The 23,471-nt window shown below is 44.9% G+C and overlaps 1 protein-coding gene across 2 annotated transcripts in view; it reads right to left on the bottom strand.

The window, feature by feature from the left end:
- The window catches only part of TDRD5 (tudor domain containing 5), an 88,510-nt gene that overhangs the window by 35,648 nt on the left and 29,391 nt on the right, over window positions 1-23,471 (bottom strand). For both annotated transcript variants that reach the window (XM_068239734.1, XM_068239735.1), the window contains exons 7-9: window positions 17,878-18,090; window positions 3,165-3,231; window positions 2,880-3,080 (exon numbers count right to left, since the gene is read on the bottom strand). In XM_068239734.1, coding sequence (XP_068095835.1) covers window positions 2,880-3,080; window positions 3,165-3,231; window positions 17,878-18,090 — 481 coding nt within the window. The remainder of the gene's footprint in view (window positions 1-2,879; window positions 3,081-3,164; window positions 3,232-17,877; window positions 18,091-23,471) is intronic.

A 23,471-nucleotide genomic window follows, 5' to 3' on the forward strand; every position in this document is an offset into this window, starting at 1 on the left:
AATCAGTGGTCAGCGTTTGAATCCTCCAATCACAGCGTATAAACAGACCTGATGGGGAACTGTGTGATACACAAAAATTCACACCCCCTAGGTCAAACCACTCCCACTGAATATAAATGTTAAAGATTAAGTGTACTAAAAAATCTCACCTATTAAAAATAGACAGTTGTCCTATCTCCCTATCGTTCCTGCTGCACATAGGAAGAGCCCCCATATCGCCGCGTAGCCCAAAGCCTCAAAACGTCGCTCTCGCCATCGCCAGCCAATCAGCTATTCCAAATGCCAGCCAATGTGAGACCTCCGTCTAACTTCGCGGCGAACAATCCGCATCAGTATGCGTCTTGGCCAATGAGCAACGCGTACGTCATGGCGCATCCAAACAGCAGCCAATCCGCATCAAGATGCGTCCAGGCAAATGAATGATGCGTACATCATGGCGCATCTAACTGACGGCCAATCCGCAACTACGTGCGGCTCAACAAGTAAATAATGCGTACATTATGACGCTTTAGGACACTGGCCAATGAGCATCCAGGCTCAACTGACCAATCACGTATCTTTAGTCCCCGCTGACCACTGATTGGTGCTGATATGATAGATAAGGAGTGGTGGAAGGTGAATGTTTGTATTGCAGTCTTGGCAACTTGATAAAGAGCACGATGGCTCGAAACAGCGGTCTGTCGTTGTTATACTGCTGCTTTTAAACTGATGTGATTAATAAAGAGACAATTACTTTCATCGCTGGTGCCTGCTCCATGTGGATTTACTGAATCAACGGCTCCAGTGGTGTGGAATGCTATAAGCTTGGGCACATGCTTCTCTCTATTTTTGTTGGGTGCTGATCCAAACCTTTCTTGTGTTTACTACTTTGTTTTACAGCTTAAGGCTTCTTTCCCACTAAGACGTTGTGTTAAATGCCACGTTAAGGTCGCATAACGTGCACCTAACGCAACGCATAGTGGGGTTGAAGCTGGAAGTCAGATCGAGCCGCGTTATGCGGCTCTTCATGCGTCCGTGATGCGTACTTTTGGACGCATGCGGCATCACGTGGTCCCATCAGCCAATCGCCGCACAAAGCAGCCGCTCCAGGAAGTAAACACTGCACGTCACACAGTGCAGTGAATATTAATTAGCCATGTGGCTGGCCACGGAGGAGGAGGGGAGACCTCCTCCTCCAACATTACTGAGCATGTGCAAACAGTCTGACGCGGCTTAGCCGCGTATAACGTACAGCATGCAGCACTTTGTTTAAATGTGCTGCGTTACAATGTAGCGCAACGTGGGCACTGTGAACAGCCCATTTAGTTTTCATTGCTGTGAGTTAGGCTGCGTTACAGGCTGCACCAACGTGCGCCTGTAACGTTTTACTGTGAGAGCAACCTAAAAGACAGAGTGTAGTTTCTAAACTTCAAATATGACAGAATGATGCAATGTTCTAAAAAAAAAAAAAAAAAGCTATATAACAAAATAAAAATATGACTTTTCATTGCTACTAATGTTTCTGCACACTCTTTCCCATCACACTGTCAATAAGACGGACAATAATTCTGGCTTGCATGGATGTTTCCTGCAGCTTGAAACTAGGTCAAAGTCGAGAGGGAGTTAATTTGATTGGCCCAATTTAAAGCTGCATACAATTTACAAGCCAAAATTACTTACATCATATTGACCCACTCTATCAACCATGAGGTAGTCAGGAAGAAGCTGAGGGAGCGTATCAGGTCTTTCATTGTGAACACAGAGCTCATCATCTGACCTCACCATGTTCTCCTAATGCTGCTGAGAAATTAACTCTGTGGCCAGCCCTGCAGAGACTAATCATCAATTCATTTCTAGATTATCCCTGCTCAGCATGTAAGGCATTTTCCTTTCCGTACCCTCCCCAGTGTGTTCATAGTAGTTGAACAGAACAGTAAATGAGAAAGTGAGGTTAAACAAAACAGTAAATGAGAAAGTGAGAAATGGTTTGTTATTACAGGAAACACAAACAAATGAGAGGCACAAATAGCTTTTACAAACACATTAGAAGCCCAAAAAGTTATACCTCACATTCAGCAGGAAGAAAATGGGAAGGAGGAGGAGCCTGCTGAACTACAGTGCTGTTCACAATGAGTTTACCACTAAGCAGCAAAGAGGAGGTGGGTGAAACTTTTTGTTCAGGTAAGAAAGCTGTTAACGGACTAGTGAACACCTTCTTCTTGCCAGCTATCAGTTCTTTTGAATGAATTCTCAGTCAAATGACAAGTTTGCAAAACAAATCGTTAGATGCCTGGAGGCACCCAAAATGATAAATTATTCCAAACCAGTACTTCAAAATAGTACCATAGCACCTGCCTGAAGGAGGTGGTTCTCGGCAAAAGCATAATTTTTTTTTAAACTTTATGAGGTCAATGTACTGTACATGCCAGGATAAGTAGATGTTGGGAAGCCTTGGTGCCTGAAGTTACCCAATCTCTCCTAATACCAGCACATATATTGACCTGATGAAGCAGTTTTCACTGCGGAATGCAAATAACGTTTTTTTGTTTTTTTTTATACTTTTGCTGTGAACCTTACCTTCCAGGTAGGATCAGTTTACTATTAAACTATTTTAGAGTACTAGTTTGGAATAATTTATCATCCCGAGTGCCTCCAGTTTGCTATAGTGACCCTGCAGCAAAAAACGTTAGTTTCCCACATGCCTGTATGAGTGGTTGTCTCCTAGAGCAACCCAAACTTGTGAGTATTCCATTTCAGCTATAACAAAACCCACTATCTGGCTCTATTACACCAGATCAAGCTCCTGGTGTCCCATGTGTTCTTTTTGTCTCCACAAGTCCTGCCTAATTTTATAAAAACAGGTATTAGCATTTTTATTTATTTTTTGTGATTTCACTCACCTTGCACGATCCAAGCTCCTGAGTCATGCTGGCAAAACCACGATCAATTAACAACTGGTGCAGATATACATCTTCATCAGTGGATGTATCACAAAGGAAGAGGTACAGCCGGTCTGACATATACTGAACCGCAATTCCAATGACAGGGCCACGTATGTGGAAATGCTGGAACACCTTAATGGCTTCAGTTGGCCAATGATCCTGCAAGCAAAGTGATACATTTTACAAGTACAACATCACAGTACAATGCTTGCAAGCAGCACCAGCTTTGTCCAATGCATATACCTGTACTGGGGTCATATATGCTAGTGAAGCAGGCAAAGCCTGGGCAGGTAGCGTCATATAACAAGCCCTGAAAGATAAAATGAAAAATCAGGCAAACACATTTTAAAGCGGTAGAAAACCCTGACATAATATTCAATAAAAACATGTTTTCCTACTTTTTATATGCCATACGGTTATATTTGCATTTGTGCATAAGTATTATTATTCATTTAGAAATTACAAGTTCCCAAAATAACTTTTTTTGCTTTGAGTGCTGACTTTGCATTTTATTTATAACTGGTTTTATTCATTATGTATTGAAGGCAGAAATGAGCCGAGTTCCTGTCTGCTTCTGCAGTCAGAGAATGTGTCATATTCCTCACTTGATACAATTAAGTAAACACAAGATAACATTATCTCTAGTTCCATCTAGATTTCTCTGCACTGAACTTTTAAGTCCTGTGTGTAACCCTTTGAATGCTGTTCTAGTAAATAAAAAAATGCTGGTTGTATAGAATATGCTCGAAAAAAAATTTTTTTTAGAGCAAAGAAGAAACGCTGTGTTTCAATTAAAAGCCTCTTCAGTAAGATTATTCAGAGAATTACCAGCAGAAGCAGCATAAAATGGTCCTGCACACACACAGTATCAGTAAAAACCTAAAGAACAACCCCATTTCCCCAGTTTCTGAACAGTTATGCATTTTACAGTCTAACAGTTCACTGAAAATAAAGAGCTATTCCACACTTTTACAGAGGCAAGGCTGCATTAACCAGAGTTTTCCAGTCATCTATAGATGTAACTCGGGGCAGTTTCCACTTCAGGATGATACATTTCCTAGCATAGAATAAGAGGAATCATATGAGAATCTTTTTGTGCTTACCACATGAAACATCCTCAAGAACCCAGCTTACATGGATTAAATAACAACAATACTACTGGTAGCTTTATGCAGGGGACATACTTGTCTTTCAGTTTTTTGCGCACGTTTTTCTGCATGCATTCTTTGCAGAAAACCGTGCACATTTTTTGACATTAGCGAATGTAATTTATAGAAAAAACTGACAAAACGTGCAGAATTATTCTACAGAATGTCAGCTTTTTTTCTGTGCACGAAAAACTCATTGGGCTCAATTCTGGTAGCTATGTGAGGTAAATATTTTTTTTGTAGGTAAAATACCTCATGAGGTATTTTCCTCTTCTTTTATCAATTCTGAAAGATTTTTCTTCATTTCCAAACATGAGGTAAAACATGAGGTAAATGCATAGAGTGAGGTAAAACATGAGGTATTTCAGTGGTAAACCTGCAGCAAATAAGTAATAGTGTTTAATTGTCTTCCATAAGTTAGGATAGTCTTTGGAAGATATTTTTGTTTTGTTTTTTTGTTGAGGAGGGAAGGTGTATTTGATTATGTATCAAACTATGAAAAGTAAATTTATAGGCATCCATTATATATATAAAAAAATCCAGCTCATTTACCTTTAGAGGCTGGGGGGAGGGAGGGGAGGGGGTAGGAGCACTTTTAGAGGCTGGGGGGAGGGGGGGTTGGAGCACTTTTAGAGGCTGGGGGAGGGATCAGCACTTTTAGAGACTGGGGGTGTGAGTACTTTTACTTTTAGAGGCTGGGGGTCTGGAGGGGTAGTTACAGCACTTTTACTTTTAGAGGCTGCTGGGGGGGACTCGGAGCACTTTTAACCAGAGGAGGAGGGGGAAATCGGTGTTTGCTGCAGTTTTACTTCTTTTTTTTTTAAAGTAGAGGCTGTGGGTTGTAGCATTTTTACTTTTTTTTTCCAACCAGAGGTTGGGGAATGGCTGACAATGTTGGGGGGGGGGGGGGGGGGGGTCACGGCAGATGAAGTTGTACAGGGTGTTGAGCACTTCTTTTTTAAAACAAAATGGAAGATGGCGGGGGGGGGGGGGATTAGTTGGTCAGATCACTTTTACTTATTTCAGCAAAATACGGGGGCCCTGAACACAGAACAAGCTGAAAAGGCTCCATGTTATGTGACAGATATCACAATTCTATCACAAGACTGCATTTATCATGTGGTAGAGGTAGGTCTAATTATGTGAGGTAAAAGACATGCAAACACGCACCTTATTTCACTTCATAATTCAAGTGTGAGGTATTTCACTACTAAATACCACACATTTTAGTAGAAAATTACCACAAGAATTACCTCATGAAATTACATGAGGTAAAACTTTACTTAAACTACCAGAATTCAAAAGTTGATTTCCCTCATGAGGTAAACCCAATTCCATGAGGTAATTATTTACTAAATGCTACCAGAATTGAGCCCATTGAGTGTTAACTAGCCCATTAGCAGAAGTTCTCAGTTTTTCTGTGCAGAAAACGCACACAAAAACAGTCAAGTGTGTCCCCTGCCTGAAAGCAATTGATAAAAAGTGAAAAACTGATTTCCAGTACTTGTTGACAAACGTTCAGACCCAAACAATGTATAACGGGCAGGGTGCAAACACTTTTTCAACTCGCGAGCAACTTTGAAAATTACCACGCCCCAGAGATCTACCAATATTTACAAGCTAATCTTTGCATATCTCTCTCTCCCCCACCCCCTTTGCCATCATGACTGGGCAAAGGCAAATACAGATCCCTTCCCTCTACCACCACATCATTGAGCAGACTTTCCTTCCCCCAGTATAGGTAGCCAGGTATAGGTGCCCCCAGTATAAGTAGTCAGGTATGGGTGCCCCCAGTATAAGTAGTCAGGTATGGATGCCCCCAGTATAGGTAGTAAAGCATATGTGTCCCCAGTATAGGTAGCCAGGCATAGGTGCTCCAGTATAGGTAGCCAGGCATATGTGCTCCAGTACAGGTAGCCAGGCATATGTGCTCCAGTACAGGTAGCCAGGCATATGTGCTCCAGTATAAGTAGCCAGGCATTTGTGCTCCAGTATAAGTAGCCAGGCATATGTGCTCCAGTACAGGTAGCGTTGCATATGTGCTCCAGTATAAGTAACAAGGCATATGTGCTCCAGTATAAGTAGTCAGGTATGGGTGCACCCAGTATAAGTAGTCAGGTATGGATGCCCCCAGTATAGGTAGCAAGGCATATGTGCCCCCAGTATAGGTAGCAAGGCATATGTGCTCCAGTATAGGTAGCCAGGCATATGTGCCCCCAGTATAGGTAGCCAGGCATATGTGCTCTAGTAAAAGTAGCCAAGCATATGTGCTCCAGTATAGTTAGCCAGACATATGTGCTCCAGTATAGGTAGCCAGGCATATGTGCTCCAGTATAGGTAGCCAGGCATATGTGCTCCAGTATAAGTAGCCAGACATATGTGCTCCAGTAAAAGTAGCCAGGCATATGTGCTCCAGTATAGGTAGCCAGGCATATGTGCTCCAGTATAGGTAGCCAGGCATATGTGCTCCAGTATAGGTAGCCAGTCATATGTGCTCCAGTATAGGTAGCCAGGCATGTGTTTCAGTATAGGTAGCCAGGCATATGTGCTCCAGTATAGGTAGCCAGGCATATGTGCTCCAGTATAGGTAGCCAGGCATAAGTGCTCCAGTATAGGTAGCCAGGCATATGTGCTCTAGTATAGGTAGCCAGGCATATGTGCTCCAGTATAAGTAGCCAGGCATATGTGCTCCAGTATAAGTAGCCAGGCATATGTGCTCCAGTATAAGTAGTCAGACATATGTGCTCCACTATAAGTAGCCAGGCATATGTGCTCTAGTATAAGTAACCAGGCATATGTGCTCCAGTATAGGTAGCCAGGCATATGTGCTCCAGTATAGGTAGCCAGACACAGGGCTGTGGAGTCCGAGTTGGAGTCGGGGCAATTTTGGGTACCCGGAGTCGGAGTCGTTGATTTCATAAACTGAGGAGTCAGAGTCGGATGATTTTTGAACAAAATCCACAGCCCTGTTAAGTATTAGCCTAAAGAGTCGGAGTCGAGGAGTCGGAGCCATTTTGGGTACCTGGAGTCGGAGTTGTGGTTTCATAAACTGAGGAGTCTGAGTTGGAGTATAAAGATTTTTGTACCGACTCCACAGCCCTGGCCAGACATATGTGCTCCAGTATAGGTAGCCAGGTGTACATGCCCCAGTATAAGTAACAAGGCATATGTGCTCCAGTATAGGTAGCCAGACATATTTGCTCCAGTATAGGTAGCCAGACATATTTGCTCCAGTATAGGTAGCCAGACATATGTGCTCCAGTATAAGTAGCCAGACATATGTGCTCCAGTATAAGTAGTCAGGCGTATGTGCTCCAGTATAGGTAGCCAGGCATGTGTGCTCCAGTATAGGTAGCCAGACATATGTGCTCCAGTATAGGTAGCCAGACATATGTGCTCCAGTAAAAGTACCCAGGCATATGTGCTCCAGTATAAGTAGCCAGGCGTATGTGCTCCAGTATAAGTAGCCAGACAGATGTGCTCCAGTATAAGTAGCCAGGCATATGTGCTCCAGTATAAGTAGCCAGGCATATGTGCTCTAGTATAGGTAGCCAGACATATGTGCTCCAGTATAAGTAGCCAGGCGTATGTGCTCCAGTATAAGTAGCCAGACATATGTGCTCCAGTATAAGTAGCCAGGCATATGTGCTCCAGTATAGGTAGCCAGGCATATGTGCTCCAGTATAAGTAGCCAGGCGTATGTGCTCCAGTATAAGTAGCCAGGCATATGTGCTCCAGTATAGGTAGCCAGACATATGTGCTCCAGTATAAGTAGACAGGCAAATGTGTTCCAGAATAAGTAGCCAGGCGTATGTGCTCCAGTATAGGTAGCCAGACATATGTGCTCCAGTATAAGTAGCCAGGCGTATGTGCTCCAGTATAAGTATCCAGGCATATGTGCTCCAGTATAAGTAGACAGACATATGTGCTCCAGTATAGGTAGCCAGGCATATGTGCTCCAGTATAAGTAGCCAGGCGTATGTGCTCCAGTATAAGTAGCCAGGCGTATGTGCTCCAGTATAGGTAGCCAGACATATGTGCTCCAGTATAGGTAGCCAGACATATGTGCTCCAGTATAAGTAGCCAGGCATATGTGCTCCAGTATAGGTAGCCAGGCGTATGTGCTCCAGTATAGGTAGCCAGGCGTATGTGCTCCAGTATAGGTAACCAGACATATGTGCTCCAGTATAAGTAGCCAGGCGTATGTGCTCCAGTATAAGTAGCCAGACATATGTGCTCCAGTATAGGTAGCCAGGCGTATGTGCTCCAGTATAAGTAGCCAGACATATGTGCTCCAGTATAGGTAGCCAGGCATATGTGCTCCATTATAAGTAGCCAGGCATATGTGCTCCAGTGTAGGTAGCCAGACATGTGCTCCATTATAAGTAGCCAGGCATATGGCGTACGAGAGATAACGGCGCTGGAGACTTGGGCGCAGGACACAGCCGGTATATGGCTGATTCTATACAAGAAAAAGTAAACACAACAGAACCGGCACTGCAGCTGCTTGAAGATGGCGTGCTTGAAAGCTATAGATGGTTGCTAGAGGTTATAGTAACAGGTCATGCTTCAATTTGCGTGCTCAGACTTGAATTGCAGCAGGATATAGTATGTAGAAAGCGAGAAGATAGTCGGCACATGCAAGCAAGATAGCATTAAAAAAGCTTTATTGCTGAGGCTTCATGCAGATTGCATAATGACAGAGTCCATAATAAAAAAAATGGTCCTACCCGTTACTATGGTGGCTGTGGGGTGAGGTGGAAGCGGTGGGGGCCGCCTAACGACCGCTTCGCTCTCCTGAGCGTCTTCTGAGGCAATGCGCATTGCCTCAGAAGACGCTCAGGAGAGCGAAACGGTCGTTAGGCGGCCCCCACCGCTTCCACCTCACCCCACAGCCACCATAGTAACGGGTAGGACCATTTTTTTTATTATGGACTCTGTCATTATGCAATCTGCATGAAGCCTCAGCAATAAAGCTTTTTTAATGCTATCTTGCTTGCATGTGCCGACTATCTTCTCGCTTTCTACATACTATATGGCTGATTCTGCTGCCGCACAAGTCCGGGCCGTGTTAATTACTATTCCCCCTCCAGGCCGCCATGGATAGTGGGGGAATGAAATAATTTGCTGGAAGCCGAATTATTATTTTAAAAGCAACTTCAGCTCAGTCTTCTGACGGCGCTGAAGTTACTCCCTGTGCCTGCTATAGCCGTAGTTCCTATTACGGCCTATGGTGGCGCCGGCTGCGCCCAAGTCTCCTGCCCTGCTGCGCCCAAGTCTCCTTGTTATGACAGTGCACATAGCTTTGCACTAAATACAGATTGTCACTAATTGTGGAAATACTGAAGACCAAACCAGGGATAAGGTGAAATAAAGTAAAGGTTTATTTACCAAGTGCTAGATATATACAGGTGAAAATGCAATCGGCGTATGAACATACATACAAGCGTATTCAAGTAACTGTACAAAATAGCAATAAGACTGCAAACAACTGGCAATACGATTGTAGGCAAATGTCTTGCAATCAGACATACAACAACCCACATATAATATATACAGTGTGCACACAGTGAACCCCGGACCCTGTCTAAACTAAGCTAACTAACTAATATATACAATAATATACATTCAGGCATGGTACATAATGCAGCAGGCAATTGGAACGTCATACAAGCCGAGATCAGATACCAGGAAGTCAAGCAAATACAATTGATAAGCAATAGAATAGTCAAGCAAGTCAATATCATACACCAGGGAGTCAAACAATCAGGTAACAGGGATCAGGAAACAGGTATCAGGAAGCAGGAAACAGGTAACAGGAGCAGTGACTAGAACACAGGCTCTTGGGCTATCCACATCAATGAACTAGCAACAGTGTTCTGTTGTAGCTGGACTTATATACTCTGCAGGATGGTCATGTGACCTCTTCCAAGGCTGCAGAGACACAGTTCTTGAATACAGAGACCTCTGCTGGTGGGCAGAGGGAACTTCAGGAGGAATGTAAAATGTTCTTGAAATAAGAGGGGACATCTGCTGGTGAACAGAGGAAGTCCATACAGTTCACAAACGTCACCAGCAGGAACAGATCGTGACAGTACCCCCCCCCCCCCCCCTTGAGGAGCGGCCTCAGGACGCTCCACCAGACTACCAATTCACATCCACCTGGGTCCCAAGAAACATTGGGCGAAAAGGCAGATAGACTGGAGACCGTCAGGCAACAAGGCAAGATGCACAGCAGGCTGAAGAACATCAGGAAGGACCAGGAATCAGATGTCATCAGGAAAGGCAGCAGGCAGAACCAGGAACCAGATGTCATCAGGAAAAACAGCAGGCAGAACCAGGAAGCAGATGTCATCAGGAAGGGCAGCAGGCAGAACCAGGAACTGGATGTCATCAGGAAAGGCAGCAGGCAGAACCAGGAACCAGATGTCATCAAGCAGGGCAGTGGACTAGACACCAGCAGGAAGGACAGCATGTAAACAAGTCTCCAGCAAAACAGCTCAATAGTATACCCCCACCAGGACAATCGATTTGGCTTTAGCAGAGGTCTGCAAAACTGGGCTTTGTTGTCAGAAGTCTGTAGGAGTTGAGGGACATCAAAAGTCTGAGAGTGGGCATCAACAAAAGTCTTTAGAGGGTGGGCATCAGACAAGGTAGCAACAGGCTGGGTAGTTTCAGAGAGGGTGGCAACAGTCTGGGTAGTTTCAGAGAGGGTGGCAACAGGCTGGCTAGCTTCAGGCAGGGTGGCAACAGGCTGGCTAGCTTCAGGCAGGGTGGCAACAGGCTGGCTAGCTTCAGGCAGGGTGGCAACAGGCTGGCTAGCTTCAGGCAGGGTGGCAACAGGCTGGCTAGCTTCAGGCAGGGTGGCAACAGGCTGGCTAGCTTCAGGCAGGGTGGCAACAGGCTGGCTAGCTTCAGGCAGGGTGGCAACAGGCTGGCTAGCTTCAGGCAGGGTGGCAACAGGCTGGCTAGCTTCAGGCAGGGTGGCAACAGGCTGGCTAGCTTCAGGCAGGGTGGCAACAGGCTGGCTAGCTTCAGGCAGGGTGGCAACAGGCTGGCTAGCTTCAGGCAGGGTGGCAACAGGCTGGCTAGCTTCAGGCAGGGTGGCAACAGGCTGGCTAGCTTCAGGCTGGCTGGCAACAGGCATCTGGACCATTAGCTGAGCGCTTGGCTGGGCCGTTGGCTGAGCACCTTGCTGGGCCGTTGGTAGACACCCCAATACAGTCTGTGCAAGCTGAAGCAAAACCTGTGCGGGCTGAAGCAAAACCTGTGCGAGCTGAAGCAAAACCTGTGCCGGCTGAAGCAAAACCTGTGCGGGCTGAAGCAAAACCTGTGCGGGCTGAAGCAAAACCTGTGCGGGCTGAAGCAAAACCTGTGCGGGCTGAAGCAAAACCTGTGCGGGCTGAAGCAGACCTTCCGCTGTACCTGTTGGCAGAGATGCAGCTGGACAGGCTGGCAGGATGCAAGAGTCTGCAGGCAGCTGTATGCAAAGTTCTGCAGGAGGCTGGGTGCAAGAGTCCGCAGGAGGCTGGGTGCAAGAGTCCGCAGGAGGCTGGGTGCAAGAGCCCGCAGGAGGCTGGGTGCAAGAGCCCGCAGGAGGCTGGGCGCAAGAGCCCGCAGGAGGCTGGGCGCAAGAGCCCGCAGGAGGCTGGGTGCAAGAGCCCGCAGGAGGCTGGGTGCAAGAGCCCGCAGTAGGCTGGGTGCAAGAGCCCGCAGTAGGCTGGGTGCAAGAGCCCGCAGTAGGCTGGGTGCAAGAGTCCGCAGTAGGCTGGGTGCAAGAGTCCGCAGGAGGCTGGGTGCAAGAGTCCGCAGGAGGCTGGGTGCAAGAGTCCGCAGGAGGCTGGGTGCAAGAGTCCGCAGGAGGCTGGGTGCAAGAGTCCGCAGGAGGCTGGGTGCAAGGGTCCGCAGGAGGCTGGATGCAAGGGTCCGCAGGAGGCTGGATGCAAGGGTCCGCAGGAGGCTGGATGCAAGAGTCCGCAGGAGGCTGGATGCAAGAGTCCGCAGGCGGCTGGATGAGAGGTTCCGCAGGCGGCTGGATGAGAGGTTCCGCAGGCGGCTGGATGAGAGGTTCCGCAGGCGGCTGGATGAGAGGTTCCGCAGGCGGCTGGATGAGAGGTTCTGCAGACGGCTGGATGAGAGGTTCTGCAGACGGCTGGATGAGAGGTTCTGCAGACGGCTGGATGAGAGGTTCTGCAGATGGCTGGATGAGAGGTTCTGCAGATGGCTGGATGCGAGGTTCTGCAGATGGCTGGATGTGAGGTTCTGCAGATGGCTGGATGTGAGGTTCTGCAGGTGACTGGGTGCAAGAGTCTGCAGGCTTTTGTGTCAAAGTCTGTAAGGTGATTACACCTGGATCTGGTGCAACAGGTAGTGAATGGTGAATGGATGAGGTTGGAAATTATTTCCGTTTACTCTTTGCTTTCTTGACGGTTTTCAAAGCAAAAACAGGCTCTTGGTAAGTAACTGGAGGTACTTATCCGTTAGCCGGGCGCATCCGGAAGGTGGCGCTGTTGTATCGAATTTCAATGCGCTGGGTTGTATCTAATTCCATTCATACTTAGTTAATGTAGTACTGTGTGAATGGAAGCGCTGCAGGTGGCGCTAATTACATTGATACGTTGATAACAATACAGTGTTAATAGCAAGGAATACATTGTATTTGAAGTGGCCGGCAGTGGCACTTAATGGAATTCAAATGAAGGCAGCGGCAATGTAACAGATGAAGCCGCCGCCTTCGTCTGTTCTTCTTCTCCCCCTTTGCCCTCTCTCAACTATACAACCCTGCCAGCTGAGGGGGGGCACGCCTGTCCCCCCCACAGTCGTTCGTCGCAAGGAAACAAGCAGGATTCCCTGCCGTGACAAACGACTCTGGGGGGAGACGCATGTCCCCGCAGGCTGCCAGCATTGTAGAAGCGAGAGGAGGGCAAAGGGGGAGAAGAAGAAGAACAGACGAAGGCGGCGGCTTCATCTGTTACATTGCCGCCGCCTTCATTTGAATTCCATGTAAAAGTGCCAGCCACTTCAAATACAATGTATTCCTTGCCATTAACACTGTATTGTTAACGTATCAATGCAATTAGCGCCACCTGTGGCGCTTCCATTCACACAGTACTACGTTGAAGTATGAATGGAATTAGATACAACCCAGCACATCGAAATTCGCTACAACAGCGCCACCTGCCGGATGCGCCCGGCTAACGGATAAGTACCTAACTGGATACTGCTTTATCTAAGGTGTAGATTTCTTTGCAGTCTGAAGAGAAATTGATTTATGACTAGAACTAGACTTAACTTTAGCCACTGAGCGCTGTGTGAACTGGTCATTAGAAAGATCAGCAGAAGGAAAGTAGGTAGACAGAACTTTTTCCCATGCATCAATTAATGGGGAAACATACCTTTGCATGCAAGCATCCAAGTTAACCAACATTTGTGCAGATCTTATACATGCAAATACAAATGATTAATCTTTCTGAGCATAATACTGAGTAAACGACCTCCAATCATCCACCAATTCATTAAACAGACACTCAATCTCCCATCTTCCAAATGGAGGGTCCCAGTCACTTTTAATGGGAACTGATAGATTATCCTGAGCACAACTTGAGGATTGCGCTGTCAGTGAGGAGGTAACTGGAACATAATTTGTTTTAATTGGTTCAAACTGATTTATTGCTGTGGAGGATTTATTACAATAAATGGAAACTGGCAAGGTTCTGGTTTGAGTCCAGGATGCGGAAGGCTCTCTTACAGTGACAAGAGTTTGCAGAATTTGCAATAAAGATTGCACCTCATATTCTGCAAACTTGCCCTGTTGCACAAGGGATTTAACATGCCTAATAATTTGCATTAATTCCTCACGGGAATACACTGACAATTTATTATAAAAATCATGTTTGTCTTTATCTGCTAACAAGGAATAATATTTATTATGCTGAATAGTCCAGTCAACTTCCATAACTGAAACAAATGTGTTTCCAGTGTTAATGGGGGTAGCAGGACCATGATTGGATTTAATTGGCTCAGTCTGTCTAATTACTGGCAAGGATCTGGCTTGATTCCAAGAGGTAACAGGGCTTTTCATTCTTATAAGGGCTCGTTTCCACTGTAGCGGTGCGGAATCGCCTGGATTCCACCGCTGAAGAAATCGCATGCGGCTGCGTTTCCGCATGCAGATTTACCCGCGATTTCGCATGCGATTTCGCATGGCAAGGAGCCATGCGAATTTAACCATGTCACTGCCTGTGTTAAATTCCATTGGCTTTCATGCGAAATCGCGGGGAAATCCGCATGACAAAGCCGCATGCGATTTCCCTATAGAATACATTAGCGGCGATTCGCCCGCATTCCTGCCGCACGCGAATCTGCACGACCCTGTCGTGCAGATTTTCCCCGCAACGAAAAACGCCGCCGCCGCCGCACACATGGAAACAGCCCCATCCACTAACATTAAGTATGTGAATCCGCATGCAGTGCCCGCATGCGGATTCGCTATAGTGGAAACGAGCCCTAAGAGTTTGCAAAATCTGCAGCAAAGCTTGTACCTCAGACTTTTCAAACTCTCCCCGATAAACAGAAGATTCAACTTTTACAATAATCTGCATTAATTCATCATAGGAATATACAGACATGTCCTCAGAACAATAGTCCTCTTCATCCTCTGCTAGCAAGGAATATTAATCACTATGCTGGAAAGTCCATTCAATTCCTATGACTGCAAGCATGGAGGTAGCAGGAATATTCCTTGATCTAATTAGCTGGGTCTGGTTAACTGCCATGGCTGAACAAATGAACCTTCAGTATTTCCTAGTGACTGTGTATGGCTAGTTCATTCTGTTATGACAGTGCACATAGCTTTGCACTAAATACAGATTGTCACTAATTGTGGAAATACTGAAGACCAAACCAGGGATAAGGTGAAATAAAGTAAAGGTTTATTTACCAAGTGCCAGATATATACAGGTGAAAATGCAATCGGCGTATGAACATACATACAAGCGTATTCAAGTAACTGTACAAAATAGCAATAAGACTGCAAACAACTGGCAATACGATTGTAGGCAAATGTCTTGCAATCAGACATACAACCCCACATATAATATATACAGTGTGCACACAGTGAACCCCGGACCCTGTCTAAACTAAGCTAACTAACTAATATATACAATAATATACATTCAGGCATAGTACATAATGCAGCAGGCAATTGGAACGTCATACAAGCCGAGATCAGATACCAGGAAGTCAAGCAAATACAATCAATAAGCAATTGAATAGTCAAGCAAGCCAGTTCTTGAATACAGAGACCTCTGCTGGTGGGCAGAGGGAACTTCAGGAGGAATGTAAAGTGTTCTTGAAATGAGAGGGGACATCTGCTGGTGAACAGAGGAAGTCCATACAGTTCACAAACGTCACCAGCAGGAACAGATCGTGACAAGCGTGTTGGGGCATATGTGCTCCAGTATAAGTAGCCAGGCGTATGTGCTCCAGTATAAGTAGTCAGACATATGTGCTCCAGTATAAGTAGCCAGGCATATGTGCTCCAGTATAGGTAGCCAGAAATGTGCTCCATTATAGGTAGCCAGACATATGTGCTCCAGTATAGGCAGCCAGGTATGCCCTCCTCCCCCTCCACCAGCCGCCGCTGTTAACCTGATTGAGCGGTGGTCACCCTCCTCCACCACACTGGGATCCCCCTCGCTGGCACTGCATGCCCGGCACATAGACCTCATATCAGAGGTGACCCGCAGTAGAAAGGAGAGAGGTGGCTTAATAGCGGCAGCTATATGTACAGTTGCTAGGTCACCGCTCTTCTCTACACTGCCGGTCGCTGATACGAGGGTGGTTGAGCGGCGGTCGGAGAGGAAGATGGGAAGGCCGGGAAGGAAGACGTGGAAGATCAGCCAGTGGCTCTCCGTCCGCGCCTCTCCCTGTGCCTCCCCTGGTTGGCTCCTTGCTGCTCTGCATAGGGCAACACAATTTGATGGTACACCGATGCTGCACAGTCAGCGTCCGGCGCACTATTTTAAAAAGTCCTTCGCAATCTACCCAGCAGTTCTTCGCAATCTAAAGGTAGACTGCGATCGACCCAATGAGCACCCCCGATGTATAAAGTCCGCATCTGGAGCATCACACTTAGGGCTCATTCACACTGAGTTGCAGTGAGTTATGATCCACTGCACATAGTGTGTGATGAACATGGTAACATGAAAGTCCATAGACTTATTTTATCATTCACAGTACAATAGCGTGTTGCTAAACATTGCATTTCAACAAGTTGGGAGTGATTAAAATGCACTATAGCGCATAGTAATGCATGCTATGTGTGTTTCAGGGTATGGATCATGCAAATAAGACCATGAATCAGCTGGTTTCCTTTCCCTCTACGTCACTTCACAGTGGTTTGACAATGTTGTAAAAATTATAGAAATGCACAAAAACACACAAATGCATTTACTTTCAAACACATTTAGTACTGTAAATGAGCTCTTAAAGGAACGATCATTGTAGACATCACTCATTTTAGCGAGCAAGAGAGGGGAAAGATATGCCCGATAAAACCACTTAAGGTGAATCAATTTATCCTTTGACTCAATTACAGTTTTAGCAAATTCTTTAAATTCTACCCAATTTTCGCTAGGTATGCTAGAATCAGCCTGAAGTCATCTATTATGAAGAGAACCTTTGCTTATCCCTATTGGCCAATAGAAAACTAGAATACCGCAAGACCTTTTTGGTAGTATTCTTGCTCAAAAGTACTTTCTCCAGCTCTGATGGTATAATATTAACATCTGTTAGGCCAATCTTTGATCTGTGAGTGTCACAAATGAAAAAAACGGATTGTCTTGGTAACCCAAAATCCTGCCTCATGACAGCAAAGTGTGCAGGGGTCGTGCATGACGCACGCAGCTAGAAGGCACCAGCCAGGAAGTATGGAGGCCACGGAAGACTGTAGTGTACATCGGCAGCATTTTCTGATTACGGCAGCTCAGAGGAATCAGAGCATGCTGCTGGATTGTTAGGGGGGAAAGGGGGGGACCTGTTTGCATATTCAGAATACAAGACACACTGACTCCCCCCCACCACAAACACACTTTTTTTTGGGAGAAAAAGTGCTACATGTATTCCAAAAATTACCTTAAAGGAGTTATCCGGGCTATCAAAAGAAAATAAAGGCTACTTACCGGCACGTGGGCTGGAGTGGACTGCTCTGGCCCAAGTGGCGGTAGTTCTGCGCCTGCGCAGTTCGCTCCGGCCCACGTGGAGGTGATTGACAGCGCCGCTCGCGCAGGCGCAGTACAGAGCGACCTGGAGGTCGCTCTGACGTCATCGCCGGGGACCGGGACGGAGCTCCGGCGAACGGCTGCGCGCAGAGGTGCGGTGAGGGAGGTCCTGGGAGCTTAGGGCTAGAGGAAGCCCCCGGTAAGTAGCCTTTATTTTTTTTTTTTTGATAGCCCGGATAACTCCTTTAAGTAAGGGAAATATGCTTTTTTTTTAATTTTTAATTGATTAACACAATTACCGGTACATTCATAAGAATTTCTATAGCAGTTTTTATCATGATTGTTTATGAATTTGAAACAAGTATTTATTTCTTGAAGTTGTCATTTACACAACTTGTATATGGTTTTAAAAGTAGATGTGCAATTCATGCTTTTAACCACCAGATGGCAGTGGTTTTAATCACGTCATAGCTGCCCAAGTAGAGCAGAGCATACAGCTGTGTAAGTTTCTGATGAACGTTACCTAACAAAGTTAGAGTCCTCCAAAACACATCAAGACAGCATTACAGCGTTGAACCAAACACTTACTTTAGGAATCGCAGCCAGCTTCTTTTCACGGTGGCCACATTACCATAGTCTGGATAGTAGACCTGAACTTCTTCAGAATTGATGACAGAGTGGACAATAACTCTGTACCACCACACATCTCCAGGTTTGCAGACAGTGTAGACCTCCCCAACTAACACAAAGTCAGCAGGAATTTTATACCGATTGGACACAAATTCATGTGAGTAGCAGCGTCTAGAAAAAACCAAAAACATCCTTATGATGTAGTGAATTGTAGTACGGATAATAAACAGAACATTAGTAGCAAAAAAAAGGTGTCTCATATATATATATATATATATATATATATATATATATATATATATACACACACACACGCACACACACACACACATATATATATATATATATATACGTATATATATACACACACACACACACACACACACACACACACACACAGTACAGACCAATAGTTTGGACACACCTTTTCATTCAAATAGTTTTCTTTATTTTCATGACTATAAACACTATAGATTCACACTGAAGGCATCCAAACTATGAATTACCGTAACACATGTGGAAGTATAGTATATAACCAAAACGGAAATTATGTCATATTCTAGGTTCTTCAAAGTAGCCACCTTTTGCTTTGATTACTGCTTTGCACACTCTTGGCATTCTCTTGATGGTCTTCAAGAGGTAGTCACATTAAATGGTTTTCACTTCACAAGTGTGACCCGTCAGGTTTAATAAGGATTTCTTGCCTTATAAATGGGGTGGGGACCATTAGTTGCGTTGTGGAGAAGTCAGGTGGATACACAGCTGGTAGTCCTACTGAATAGACTGTTCGAATTTGTATTATGGCAAGAAAAAAGCAGCTAAGTAAAGAAAAACGAGTGGTCATCCTTACTTTAAGAAATGAAGGTCAGTCAGTCCGAAAAATTGAGAAAACTTTGAATGTGCCCCCAAGTGCAGTCTCAAAAACCATCAAACGCTACAAAGAAACTGGCTCACATGCGGACCGCCCCAGCAATGGAAGACCAAGAGTCACCTCTGCTGTGGAGGATAAGTTCATCCGAGTCACCAGCCTCAGAAATTGCTGATTAACAGCTCAGATTAGAGACCAGGTCAATGCCACACAGAGTTCTAGCAGCAGACACATCTCTAGAACAACTGTTAAGGTGAGACTGTGTGAATCAGGCCTTCATGGTAGAATATCTGCTAGGAAACCACTGCTAAGGACAGGCAACAAGCATAAGAGACTTGTTTGGGCTAAAGAACACAAGGAATGGACATTGGACTAGTGGAAATTTGTGTTTTGGTCTGATGAGTCCAAATTTGAGATTTTTGGTTTCAACCACCGTGTCTTTGTGCGACGCAGAAAAGGTGAACGGATGGTCTCTATATGCCTGTTTCCCCCTATGAAGCATGGAGGAGGAGGTGTGATGGTGTGGGGGTGCTTTGCTGGTGACACTGTTGGGGATTTATTCAAAATTGAAGGCATACTGAACCAGCATGGCTACCACAGCATCTTGCAGCAGCATGCTATTTAATCCGGTTTGCATTTAGTTGGACCATCATTTGTATCCTCCCACCTAGACTACTGCAACGCCCTGTTCATCGGATCTACAGATAAGGTTCTGCGCCCCTTACAGCTAGTACAGAATGCTGCAGCCAGACTCCTAGCTAATGCCCCCCGCAGCTCACACATCACCCCAGTACTGCAAACTCTTCACTGGTTGCCAGTAAAATGGAGAATCAATTGTAAGATCTGCCTGCTGACATTCAAGGCTCTACACCACATGGGACCCAAATACATAGTGGAACTTTATGCCCCTTCACGCACCCTCCGCTCTGCCAACAAGATGAAACTGGTTATTCCCAGGATACACTTAACATTTGGTGCTCGGGCCTTTTCCTATGCAGCCCCTACTCTATGGAACTCACTTCCACAATCAGTACGAGAGGCTCCTTTCCTGGACAGCTTTAAAAAAGGCTAAACACTCACCTCTTTTCCCTAGCCTTTGAGACTGCATAATGCAGGGTCACAGCGCTTTGAGTCCCCAGGGAGAAAAGCACTATATAAATATTGTTATTGTTGTTATTTTTCAACAGGACAATGACCCCAAACACACTTCCAGGCTGTGTAAGGGCTACTTGACCAGGAAGGAGAGTGATGGGGTGCTGCGCCAGATGACCTGGCCTCCACAGTCACAAGACCTGAACCCAATCCAGATGGATTGGGGTGAGCTGGACTGCAGAGTGAAGGCAAAAGGGCCAACAAATGCTAAGCATCTCTGGGAACTCCTTCAAGACTGCTGGAAGACCATTTCAGGTGACTACCTCTTGGAAGCTCATCAAGAGAATGTCAAGAGTGTGCAAAGCAGTAATCAAAGCAAAAGGTGGCTACTTTGAAGAACCTGGAATATGACATATTTTCAGTTTCACACTTTTTGGTTATGTACTATACTTCCACATGTGTTAATACATAGTTTGGATGCCTTCAGTGTGAATCTATCTATCTATATATTTATTTTAAAACACTGCATCAATCTGTCATAAAAAACAACACACTGTATTTTAAACTATGAAACAAAGCAGAGCTTATGACCCTTTGCATTCCCCTGCAGTAAAAACTCATCTGAAGCGTTTTTTCAGTTTCTTTGATGTAAAAGTGCTTCAGAAAATAAGACCGTCTCCGACCCAAGTTTTGCATAGATAACTGAAGTTTTAACGCTTCCTGTACTTCATCATAAGTTTATTTTCACTTCAGATTCCCTTTAACAGGAATTGAGTTTGTATGTTTTTACTTTCATTTCAATGAATGATTACTGCTAATCTCTGAAACAGTGATCATTCATTCATCAGGCACTGGGACCGGATGTTCCCATGCAACAATTATCGCTCTAATGAGTGGTGATGGGGGGTGTACAAGATTGTTCGCAGAGCTATAACGACGATGCATGAATACACGCCCCAGGTGCGGAAGTAAAGCTTTTGGGGGCGTATATACATTCTGCAGCGATCATCTAATGGTTAAGGCTGCGACCACACTTGTTCAAAATTGCGTAAAATTTCACACAATGTGAAGTCACATTTGCCAATGGTGACGCGCATGCATTTGGACTGGTGCGATTTTTCTATCATGAGTGCTGGTGAATTGTGGGTGAAGTGCGCATTTAAACATACACTAAATCTGCTAAATATTCTTCAGAAACCTGCAGCTGTTTTCCATGGATGTAAGTGTGGTCCCAGCCTTAGGGTCAATTATAAACATGGCAAGGATTTCACCACAGCAGCACTGCCTCTAGTACTTGGAGAGGCATAAAACATCATCTTTGCAATTCAGGTTAAGTGATGCTTATACAGTTATATACTGCATTGAAAAGTTTCACACTTGCACAGCATTGCTCCAACACATTTAGATTACATTTCATCATAAATCTAATTTGATCCTGCAAACTTGATTTATGGCCCTGGTGAGCAAGTATCCAGAACAGATATTCCTTGCTGTAGTTTAATGAATTACACTTAAACCTAAAGCAAGGGGTCACTGACCTCAATAAGTGCAGCACAGTCCATGGTACAGCTCCTCTTCCTCCTCCTCAGTTATCTCATTTCAAGAAGGTCCTTATTATTAAAATAAACACAAGCCTCCCCCTGTTCCAAGTCAGGCTAAAGATTGCCTACTTTGTCAGTTTTTGCTCTGTCGCTATTAAGTGTTCTTAAAAATGCAAGCTAACATCTTATTACATTGAAAATCTGCACAGATTATTATTTAGTATTTATATAGTACCGACATCTTCCGCAACGCTGTTCAGAGTATTTTGTCTTGTCACTAACTGTCTCTCAGAGGGGCTCACAATCTAATCCCTATCATAGTCATATGTGTATGTATTGTATGTATCGTAATCGTGGACCAATTTTTAGGGGAACCCAATTAACTTATCTGTATGTTTTTGGTAGGAAACCTGAGACCCCAGAGGAAACCCACGCAGACACAGGGAGAATATACTATGAACAGATAGTGTCCTGGGCAGGAAATCAAACCAGGGACCCTATACTGCAAGGATTATATACTCCCTCTTTAAAATGGGTTCTTTGGTATGTTTAAAAAAGCTAAAACTGGCACTTATCTAGGGCTTCTAACTAGACGAATAGAACTGCGGCTGCGCGGCCGTGGAGCTTACTGCGCAGGCGCAGTACAAAGTTTTCTTGTAATGCACCATAAGCTCCCGATGACACGTGCGGCCAAGGCCGCGCAACCACAGTTCTATTGTCTAGTTAGACTAATAATTAGCAGGTTACCAGTGGCAGGGAACGGAGCGGGACATTACAGCTGCAGGGGGACGATAGAAGCCCCAGGTGTCAGTTTTAGCTTTAAGAGAACCCCTTTAAAATATATATATATATATATATATATATATATATATATATATATATATATATATATATATATATTTATATATTCCCCTTTTTGTGTAAAAAGATGTTTAGTTCCCCATCTCTCATTATACCTCACTGCATTATATTTGCATCTTAGCCACTGTAACACAATGTGTTATGTATTGGTGATTTCCCATAATTCAGCTGGGTATCCTGTATCATTACCCCCCACGGCCTAGAGCAAGTAACTCTCACACACTGACTGGCTCTGAACAGCTGTATTCGCGTTGGAATAAATGGCTTGTATGTGTTATAAACAGGTAATTTTGGATGCACACCATGTATATCTATAATAATACTTTCTAAGTCGGCTGTTGTGTGTCTCTGTATGTTCTTCTGTCCCACACACGCCCCCTCGTGCCTCGCCATCGAGTCCGTCTCCCCCACACCGCAAGCCACCAGCTAGTAATAATATGGCAGCCTCAATAATCCTCCCACTACAGGCTTCCTTTAAAATGTATTCTTTCCCTAGTAACTGGAGCAGTTCACAGTAAAATCATGGCCAGCACCCAGACAGCGCATTACACTCTCTGCACCTGACGTCTTGTTGCTTAATGCACTTATGCGCTTTAGAAACAGTAACCATTACAATGTACTTCTGACAGCTGTTTTCTTCTGTGGCACTGCTTTCACAGGACAGAACAAGCCCTGTTAACTAGCCAACCCTGCCATTGCCACATAACACCAACCCTTTGCTCACTCCACTGGCTAAAGATAAAATGGAGAATTCTGTTTAAGTTTGGCTTATTGACATTCAAATCCTTACACAATCTGGACCCTGGATAAGGGCTTGTTGCAACTGCCTCACACCTCCCACAATCTGAGATCAAAAGGATCTAATAACTTAGTCACCCCCCAGAGTCCAAGTCAGAACCTTTGGAGACAGGGCCTTTTGTCATGCTGCCCTTATACTTTAGAACTCCCTGCCACACCCAATCAGGACATCTCCATCCCTGGAAGCATTTAAGTCCAAACTGAAAAGCCACCTGTTTAGCATGGCATTTATGAACACCTGACTATTTCCTCTGTAACAGTCCGGCCTGCAACCCTGTACTGATCTGAGACATGTCTATGCGCTTTGAGTCCTATGGTAGAAAACTGCTTTACAAATGTTATCGTATAATGTATGTACAGTTCGTCTTCACCATAAGTTATTTCTCCCACAT

Source organism: Hyperolius riggenbachi, chromosome 6 (genome assembly GCF_040937935.1).
Source record: "Hyperolius riggenbachi isolate aHypRig1 chromosome 6, aHypRig1.pri, whole genome shotgun sequence".
NCBI classification, from domain to species: domain Eukaryota; kingdom Metazoa; phylum Chordata; class Amphibia; order Anura; family Hyperoliidae; genus Hyperolius; species Hyperolius riggenbachi.